Source organism: Dendrobates tinctorius, unplaced genomic scaffold (genome assembly GCF_039654945.1).
Source record: "Dendrobates tinctorius isolate UK_male_01 unplaced genomic scaffold, ASM3965494v1 ptg000394l, whole genome shotgun sequence".
NCBI lineage: Eukaryota > Metazoa > Chordata > Amphibia > Anura > Dendrobatidae > Dendrobates > Dendrobates tinctorius.
The window spans coordinates 3,247,205-3,258,373 of NW_027362060.1; the positions used below are offsets into that span (position 1 = coordinate 3,247,205).

Here is an 11,169-nt window from a genome sequence, read left to right on the forward strand (position 1 = left end):
GGATTTCACTACAAATGTGTAGAAAATCTTACAGATTTTCCACTTCCAAATCTACATGTGTTCCATGAGGATTTTGCTGTGGATTTTACACAGATTTCACCCCTATTCACCGAAGGAATGAAATCTGCGGTGAAAGGTTGCTCCCTTACAGACATACTAGAGATTTAGAAGTCAAAATCCATGCAGAATAATGTTTCCAGCATGTGGACCAAATTTTGTAAAGTCTCATTATCATCTTAACTTATCCTGTATGTAATATTTAAGTAGGTAACAATACATAAATAATAAACATATGTTTGCTTAATGTAATATTTAATCAAAGTTTTATAACAATTATGTAATAGCTAACATGTAAAAAGTTCATATTTTTGTTGATTAAATTCTTAGTAGACTTTTCAGCTAGTCTAGGAGAATACAAAAGCATATAATTCCTTGAGATTCAGTGTGAATGACTTGGATAAGTTGTGCCTCCAAGCTGGAAGTAGGCATGCTGTTTATACAATGTAAAAATAGAAGAAGCCTCTGTCACCTGATTTAATGACCAAGACTGCATTGGGTTTGGATCTACTCACCATACCCACCTTTATGCATTTGATTTTCTTGTTTTCTACATTTTGCTCTTCTATTCTGGAACCAAACCTGAGAAACATTACAAAGGTTGAAAACCCTCCAGAGCGGTTAAGAATGATAAAAATAAAAGTCATCACATTGTGTTTACAGTATATGTAACTTTTTTCCTAATACCAATTCATTAATGCATTTACAAAACTAATTTGTGTGCAATTCTCATTTAGAGGCAAAAACCTGTGTAATTTGGTGAATAAAACTGTAATCTATTTTAGTACTCCGGCCCTATCATATTTTACAGGAAAATGTTTGTGAATCAAGACCTAAACTTAATATACAACCAATGTTATTACTTGCCAAACTAACACAAAGATGCTGAGTATTGATCACGGACTGACACTAGTATTTTTTTTGCTGTACATTTTCTTCATTAGGCAATTTAAGGAAAAATAATATTAGTTTGCATCAAGTTTGATACATTTTGTTGAGGACTTAAAGATAGATACATAGATAGATAGATAGATAGATAGATAGATAGATAGATAGATAGATATGGGATAGATATATAGATAATAGATATATAGATAGAAATATGATAGATAGATAGATAAATAGATAGATAGATAGATAGATAGATATGGGATAGATAGATAGATAGATAGATAGATAGATAGATAGATAGATATGGGATAGATAGATAGATAATAGATATATAGATAGAAATATGATAGATAGATAGATAGATAGATAGATAGATAGATAGATAGATAGATAGATAGATAAATATGGGATAGATAGATAGATAGATAGATAGATAGATAAATAGAAAATACAAAAAGTGGAACAGCATAATCCTATTGTCACGGGTGTACAGGCCTCCTCAGCAAATATCCCATAAGCCAACTTCCATATATGAAAGAATGAAGGCAGCACTCCTGCCTTCATTCTTTCATATGTAGACAAATAGATAGATATGAGATAGATATATAGATAGATACATAGATAAATACATAGATAAATACATAGATACATAAATAATAGATGATAGATAGATAGATAGATAGATAGATAGATAGATAGATATGAGATAGATAGAAAGATAGATATATACATGATAGCTAGAAAGATAGATAGATAGATAGATAGATAGATAGATAGATATGAGATAGATAGATAGATAGATAGATAGATAGATAGATAGATAGATACTAGATAGATAGATAGATAGATAGATAGATAGATAAATAGAAATGTGATTGATAGATAGATAGACAATTTTATTTATATAGTGCCAACATATTCTGCAGCACTTTACATTTTAGATGCCAAGAGCAGTGAGGGTCCTGCTCACAAGCTTACAATCTATGAGGAAATAGGGGAGACATGAAAGTTGGGTGGTAATAAATGCTTGTATTGTATTGTCCAGCCATCAACCTAATGAAAAGGGTGTTCACATAATGCTGCATGAACCGATCACCAACCAGTATGTGTAAAAGTATCTACACAGATGGCTATTTAGTGCATGTAGGATGTGTGAACAGATTAGAGGAGGCCTGGTTTTGATGAAAAAATTGTATGGGTAAAATGGGGATAGTTAGAGAAGTACAGTAAGGCCAGTCTGAAGAAATGTGTTTTTTGGGCACACTTAAAACTGTGTGTATTGTGGATTAATCAAAGCGTCCTGGGTAATGCATTCCAAAGATAAATAGACAGAGAGAGATAGACATGGGATAGATAGATAGATAGATAGATAGATAGATAGATAGATAGATAGATATGGGATAGATAGATAGATAGATAGATAGATAGATAGATATGGGATAGATAGATAGATATGGGATAGATAGATAGATAGATAGATAGATAGATAGATAGATAGATAGATAGATATGGGATAGATAGAAATGGGATAGATAGATAGATAGATAGATAGATAGATAGATATGGGATAGATAGATAGATAGATAGATAGATAGATAGATAGATAGATATGGGATAGATAGAAATGGGATAGATAGATAGATAGATAGATAGATAGATAGATAGATATGGGATAGATAGATAGATAGATAGATAGATAGATATGGGATAGATAGATAGATAGATAGATAGATAGATAGATATGGGATAGATATGGGATAGATAGATAGATAGATAGATAGATAGATAGATAGATAGATGAAAAATTAATATTTCATCGCCAGGTATCAATTATTCTACTTTAAATAAAAGTCATGAACAGTTTTTGCATATTTTCTACCATAGTTTTACTTTTAGTAATGAGATTGAATTGTTATATAAAAAATACCCAGTGTGTTCACTTACTGGACACTGACAATGGCAACGTCAGATATTTCAGATGTAGGTTGATGGTGACTGACCATCCAAAAATTCTACATTGTGAAGTAATGAAAAGTGCTTTAGAAAAACACATACCAACACTTATATAATGAAGTAATAATGCCAAACGATCAAAAATCACTCAAGACTGTCACCGAAAAATTCAGATTCCACACCTGAGTAGAAAAAAATGCAGTTATACTTTATTTTTAATCCTAATCCTATATATATATATATATATATATATATATATATATATATATATATATATAATCATTTGGCATTACTCTTTCATTTTATATTTTGAAAGGATGCAGCAAAGTGATTAACACCAATATCACTTGAGTATGAATACTACAAAATAACTGATGTGAAGTGGTTAATAATATATGACTATGATTAAAATGAACACATTACTTGCTCCAAAGGAAAAGAGCCTAGAAAGTATGAGCGAGAAGGTAACAAGTGCTAGGTAAAAGTCTCAGACAATTGCTTGCATTTCCTTCACCCTGGCTGCGCTTTCTGCTTTGCATTCCCCTCCGAGCTTTGTGCAATTGCTTTAATGATGGTCATTTACAAGGCAGTAATTAGTGAAAAGAAACTCTGGAAGACATTCATCACTGAGCTTTGGAGAATAATGTCATCTGTAAAAAGTGCCCCCTACTTCAGAGGGAGGCAGAGGAGCTTAGGGGGTCAGCACAGTTTACATGGCCCACCGCGATCCCTTTTTGGCCCTGTGATACTGATCCCTTCCCTTTATCACAGCCACCCACCAGTGTAAAGTCACTAGAAGCTCCTCAGATCCTGTCCAGACAAAGGCAGAAGCGCAATCAGCGTGGAATGTGATCAGGCCCTATGGAGAGGGGACACTTTGGCCAGCTCCTGGCACTTTTTTTGGAATAAATGCATGAAGTCATTCTAGCCATGGGACAAGCAAAAAAAAAAAATGAAAGAAACCGAGGTTAGGATGACAAATAATTTAGCCAGTAGGTTAAGCAATAATAAATCAGGGTTGTGATCAATCCCAATTAGGTCTGAATCTGCTAAGTAAAGCGCACTACACTGCTTTAGACAGTTATTTCTTCATTAAGGATCACTCAGTGATTCCTTTCACAAATACTCTAATCTGATTTCCTTTTGATTTCCATTAGAGACAGTGAATAATGACATTTAATTTAGCTTGTGCGCCATAAAGCAAGAGATATTTCATGTAATTGAATTACTGCCTGCTTCTCACTATGGGCTCATAACTTTCAATTATAACCCTGACAGCTGGGTGGTATGGGGTTCCAGGACACGCTAAAAATAAAAGGTTAATAAGGAGCAGGCAAAGCAGAGGAGCATCAATTTATTTACAGCAAATTTCCACTCTCAATTGAAACTGTATCTTCTAACAACAAGGAACAGTGTGTGCTGATTCCAACAAGCCACTGAGCATTTACCATATAAAATGCCTCCCTATCCTGCTTCCATGCTGACCCCCACCGACATCCCCTCCTCCATTACTAATAGACGTTATTAGGAATGTTCACATTTTCGGTCACATAATTAGCTTCCTCTTTCCCAAACTGTCCAACTATTTCTATTCCAAACAGTTTGGTTTTTTTTCAAAGCAACCAGAGATTCTTTTTTTTTCCATGCATCCACCTGAATCAATATGGATATTTTGGTTGAGATCTGAAAGTGATTTAAAAGGCAATTTTCTGCAACTTTGGATAGAAGGTGATAAAAGGGTGAATTTGTTTTTGTCAAACAACACATCAAGACACTAGAAAATATTATAGATCTGGTACAGTAAAACTGTGCTAATAGGTGATGCTCCCCTACATATAAAATCGTGCGGTTCTGGTGCGTTATACACTGAAGGCACCGACAACAGCAAGTCACTTGGTGCAAGATGTAGGAATCCGAGCAAGGACAATTATTAAAAATCACACTAGGCAAGTCATTGTCATTTAAGAAGGTAAGAAATAGGATCATAGAGTGTTGGAATCCCTAGTTTAGCTCATTTATATTGTTCTCCTTCTTGTAGCTATTGTCACTTTTATCGATTGATTGAGAGGCAGGAGAACTTCTGATTGAGTCTAATAGAGACTTCATTCATTGTGTCCTGTCAGAAAGGCTGGATGCTCAGCTAAAAGCTCGTAAAGACGTTTCCCCACTATAAATAATCAGCATTTTCAGGATTGTGTTTCCAGCACTTTAAAGGCAGAGAGAGAGAGCAGATGGGGAGGACTTCGATGTCATAAATCCATATGGCTGTCAAGCAGGTCAGCTGGGGCAGCTTCACCCCCCGGCTCAGGATAATCCAGCCCCAAAGCAGCCGAGGAACCTCTGAGAGGCCCATTCTATGCAGCGGAGGCACCGACAGAAGCTGCGACTAACAAGCCCAAAGGTGGCTGTGCTGCCAAAGGGAGAAACCTGCGTGGGTGCTGGGGACACCACTATAATGAGACAGAAACTAGTAGGAATATATATAGCTACATAATGTATATATAATTATATACACAACGTATGTCTATAGATCGTGACTATCTAAAGAAGTATAGCAAGTTATATTCAGTATATTCGTTTCCCCATACAGTTTTTATTTATCTCTAGGATAATTGATAATAATAATAATAATAGTTGTAAACACAAACACACATATATATATAAATACATATAAATATGTTTGGGCATATATATACACATACATTTATAATCATTAAATGTCAATTATTTCATGCGATGATAACATAACTTACACTTTAGTACTTTCTGGGATTTTTTTTTAGATTTATTACTGTTGTTGTTGTTATCAAATATTTAAATCTGTAAATATAATTAGAAATGTTTTAGTCCATACGTGTATTTTTATTCATATGTTTTGCCATACATATATACCGATTACGCCCTTATGAGCAATTTTGCAACTTGTTCATTAGGCTTTTTCTGCACATGGTCCATGTAAAGGTTCTACCATGATTCTCTTTCTCGTGTCAGGACGTTTATTAATCTTTGGGAGGTCTTTTTCGAAATAGATTTCAGTTTATTTGGCATGCTAACTTCAAAGGTAGAATATACATAGATATATTGGATCTATGTATGGATAGGTGATAGATCGGTAGATAGATAGATAGTTATGGGATAGATAGATAGATAGATAGATAGATAGATAGATAGATAGATAGTTATGGGATAGATAGATAGATAGATAGATATGGGATAGATAGATAGATATGGGATAGATAGATAGATAGATAGATATGGGATAGATAGATAGATATGGGATAGATAGATAGATAGATAGATAGATAGATAGATAGATAGATAGATAGATATGGGATAGATAGATAGATAGATATGGGATAGATAGATAGATAGATAGATGAGATAGATATGAGAGATAGATAGATATGGGATAGATAGATAGATAGATAGATAGATAGATAGATGAGATAGATATGAGAGATAGATAGGTGGATAGATAGATACCTCACATACTGCATGCCAAGGTAGTGATGGGAGAGCTTATTCTGCCCTTTGGGATTCCTTCTCCTTACCTGCACCCTGGCTTCAGACAGTCCCAGCCTCTGACTTAGTTCCTCTCTCATAAATGCATCCGGATAGTGAGTCTCATCGAACAGTCTTTCCAGTTCATTTAACTGTTCTAGAGTGAAATTGGTTCTGCTTCTCCTCTGTTTCAGCTTTGTTTGTCCATCCTCGTCCTCTGATTTCACATCTTCTCTTTTGTCCTTGCACTCGTAGATTCCTGTGGGTACAGGGAGTCTCATCAATACCACAGCATTGCTTGTGTTAGCTACCAAGCCTGAGCTGGAACCTGACAACTATTAGGGAATGGTTACAATATCAGGATGTTTCCTACATGAGGCTTCCTGCCAGTGATAAATGACGCTGGATGTGATCTACAATTAACAAGGTGCATTTCCTCATATAGTTTTTATTTATCTCTAGAATAATTGATGGGTGAAATGTGATTTTCCTTGGGAAGGAAGAATTCAGTAATGTTAATAATGACTCTCCATCCGTCATATATTTCATGAAGTGCTGCTCCTATCCTAACAGATAGGTCCTAATGTATTCTCCATCGATTACTATTAGCCCAATAGCGGCGCAGAGAACACAGGCAGGGAAATCAATTCTACACGTCCTGAATAGTAATACACAACGATCGAGGATCGGAATCTATTCCATACCATTTAATAATGATAACAAATCCAGCTCACTCTGCTGTGTGGCTTCATTACATATGATAAATAGATTATCAGCAAACAGTTCACTGTGGCCCCTCTCCTGGGCTCATATTCTACTGTGTGACCTCAAACCTAAACTCTGAGACAACCAAGCAAAACAGATCGGATGGATAGATAAACAGACAGACAGACAGACAGATAGATAGATAGATAGATAGATAGATAGATAGATAGATAGAGATGAGATAGATAGATAGATAGATAGGTAGATATGAGATAGATAGGTAGATATGAGATAGATAGATAGATAGATATGATATAGATAGATAGATAGATAGATAGATAGATAGATAGATAGATAGATAGGTAGATATGAGATAGATAGATAGATAGATAGATAGGTAGATATGAGATAGATAGATATGAGATAGATAGATAGATATGAGATAGATAGATAGGTAGATAGATAGATAGACAGATAGATATAAGATAGATTGATAGATAGATAGATAGATAGCTATGAGATAGATAGATAGTAGATAGATATAGATAGATAGATAGACAGATAGATAGTAGATAGATAGATATATATATATATATAGAAAGGTAGATATATAGATAGATAGATAGATATGGGATACATAGATAGATAAATAAATATATAAATTACCTAAGAATAAATGAACAGTATACAATGACCAAATAATTCTACAAATAATTCTATAACCATTATAATAGTAATGGGAATAATAGCAGTATGCAGTGTGCGCCTGTGTATGTTATAGCCACATATCCAAAAAGTATAGTTCAATCTCTTCTCTCATTAACAAAATACTGTGCTGACAATTAAGAATTTATGCGTCTTCAATCAAAAAGAAACAGGCAGCCTTAATGAGAAAAATGACAATAAAATGTCTTCTTTTTATCTATAAAAAGTCATGCTGATGCAATAAAGTATGACACGATATATATATAGTGTAAAAATAGTAATAGCCGCAGCAAAACATACTATTGCAATTAATATTATACATAATACAAAGTAAGATTAATATGTTATGCAGAACCAAATATTGAGATGAATGGAAATGCTTTTTTTTTTCTTTCTTATTTTTTTCTTTTAGATTTATTGCATTAAGTTTTAAATCGTTAATCTTTTGGTTGTTCCATTGCACCGAAACTTTTTCGCTGAGAAGCAGCCTGTAAGTGGTGTGACCCAGCCCAGACAGTCTCCATGCAGTGCACACAGTGACATTATCCCGTGCCCCCCTGTTATTGCTATGTGTAATGCTAATGTCCTGACATTTCACATGGCTTTAAATAGACCATTTTTAATAAACAGGCTTTGGGCATAATTTCACTATGATTAAGTAACATATGACGCTGCACACACAGAATACATGTGATTTCGATCTTTCTAGATCAGTGTACTGTATAGCAACGTTAATAAGTTGTAAATAAGATGAGGCACAAATATTATTTATGATATATTACATAATACATCCATTCTATCTAGCCAGCATTCTACAAAAATTAAGAAATTGTTGCTTGCAAATACATTACTCTTCCCAAAGGAAAAAAAAACAACAAAAACCCTGCAACACATAATAGCATGACACAAGCCATTTGTGCTTCCTCCATCCTGATCTCCCTTGCCTTGTTTTTAATTTAGTTTCACCTTGAGTTCCACCAGATGAAAACGTTTTAACCCCCTCGCCCCCCTCCATCCAGCCACATGTTTTGCAGGCTGTTTGCAATATGTCTTAGTAAGCAATAGCCGTGATAACAATTTGAAAGTAAGTAAGACACCTGTTTCTCTGAGTGAACTAAAAAAATATATATTTCGCGAGTCTGACTAATGTCTGTGGCCGTTGCTGCTCCAGAACTTGCAGGGTGCGATCCTCCTGACGTGGGTGCTGCAGTGTGCCACTGGGCCTGATAATGACCCCCTATCATTACCATTTACACTAGCAGGAAGTTGTCAGACATTAGCATCAACAGAAGTGAAAATAGTCCCACACATCCTTCCTTTTTTATGGGAAGAAAACAAGGTATGGTTCCAATTATTCCATTACAAGGGACAATATGTAAATATTTCTAAGATATAAATGTTATTGGGATGGAGCAAGCTGCTGGATGGGTCATTCTTCCTCCTACCTAGGAAGCTTGGTGCATAGAATATTATGTGGTGAGGAGCTGTGTCTGCATTGTCTGGTGACTGACTGCAGCGTGATAATGGCAGTGAGGGCAGAAAATCATGCAAGGACTAGGACCTCTGTGCGGCAGCTGGAAGCTTTCCCTGGGCTGGAGGCTCGGTCCAGTCCATCTGTAGTACAGTCCATAGGGATGCACTGGATACTCACCCTCGGAGAGCCTGCTGCTGCTGTAGTCTTTCAGCTTGTCCTTGTCCAGGTCTGGGTGCTCCTTGTAGAGGTGCAGAGAGCAGTGGTTGCTGGTGTCTGTGATGTCCTGGAGATTGCTCTCAGAGTTTCCCAGCTCCCTGGCCCGAGCTAAGCCTGTCTCCAGAACTTCCCTGTAGGTGATGGTCTCCTTCTTGCTGCTGCCACTGCCGCTGCCATCCTTGTTCTTCTGGTCAAAGGACTTAGACACAAAAGCAGTAAGTTCTTCCATGGCTTCTGCGCCCTGTGATCCTGTATCCACAGAGATCCACTTGGTCTGCACTGGGAGATCTACACGTCCCCTGGAAGCTTCTCCTTATTGTTTCTCCCCCCCTTTTCCCCGTGCATAGGGTTAGATCACTCCTGCTGTTATTTATGCCTTTCAATTTTGAGATCACACTATTTATACATGGATCCCTCAGCCCAGCCCCCAGCTCTCCCTGTCTCCAGCAATTACTGACTTCTCCACAGTTGCAGGCGGATTCCTAGCAGCTATCCCCCACCTTCAGTGCAGCAATTGGCTTTTCTTCTTATTTCATCACTCTTTGGCATCAATGCACCTTGATTTAGAGAAGTAAGATGCGCAAAAAGAGAGCAAAAAAAGAGACAAATAAACAAAGAAAAGCACAAGTAAGGAGAGCAGGTATCTGCTGCACTCTGCAGCTGTGCACGGAATACCACACCAATGTCTCCAAAATAGCCCTGCCAAAGCAGTGGTGCCAAGGTGCCAAGCAGCAGGGGAAGGCAATGGCCAACTTTTAACTCTAATAAGAACTGAGTAATTGTTTCTGCTTTCATGTATTCCTAATGATCCAAAGTGTAATAGGGAACAAAATACAGTCAGAGCCTAAAACTACTTCCTCACCCCATCTTCTTGTTTCACAGAATTCCGGAAAGAATTAATTATATCATTGTATTATTCATATTTCAATGCTTAGTCAGAGCTCATTGAGTTTTCTTTTTCTTCCCTTAAATTTCTTAACTGTATTAGTAGGCAAAGTTCTCAAGTTCTGAAATGATATTATATGTTTCCACAGTCATACAGAAGTCATACGATTATATACACACACACACACACACATATATATATATATCACATATATATGCATATATATATATATATATATGATACTATATAAATAAAATCAACGTTTAAATTTCTATATACATATATACACGTAAGCATATATATATATATATATATATATAGTATGGTATTGATTTTATATAGATATACACGTAATTTTACATATATAGTATCATATTGATTTTATGTGTGTGTGTGTATGTGTATATATATACTGGTAACCTAAGGGCAATATTAGCACAGTGGACGGATACTATATCATTGGCTCTGATATATATATATATATGTGTGCTTGATTCACTTGCAGGGAATGTACTTTCCACTTCGTGTCCGCCTCTATTTCCATGGTGAAGCCTGATTTCATGATTTGGCTCATCATTAAGTGACATTACATAATTGAGTCCACCCTAAGCAGTGACTTCATCCTTAATCAGGTGCGTGAATATAATATATGCAATTGCTTCTATTAGCGGAAAGTGTCTAATTACTGGACAAGCCAAGATGTTGCAATGGACGAGGGTGGGGGATAATGGAGAGTCTCAAGTCAGGTTTGTGAAGAAGTCTGGATGCCAGTCAACAGGCT

General features: G+C 35.9%; 1 protein-coding gene across 2 annotated transcripts in view; it reads right to left on the bottom strand.

Moving 5' to 3' along the window:
- The window catches only part of SHOX (SHOX homeobox), a 31,356-nt gene extending 21,409 nt beyond the window's left edge, over positions 1–9,947 (bottom strand). The window contains exons 1-3 of one of the 2 annotated variants that reach the window (XM_073563548.1): positions 9,464–9,947; positions 6,453–6,661; positions 582–639 (exon numbers count right to left, since the gene is read on the bottom strand). In XM_073563548.1, coding sequence (XP_073419649.1) covers positions 582–639; positions 6,453–6,661; positions 9,464–9,731 — 535 coding nt within the window. In that variant the 5' untranslated portion in view covers positions 9,732–9,947. Of the gene's footprint in view, positions 1–572; positions 640–6,452; positions 6,662–9,463 lie in introns of both variants that reach the window. The other variant, XM_073563547.1, reaches the window with a different exon arrangement.
- Positions 9,948–11,169: the final 1,222 nt, after the last annotated feature.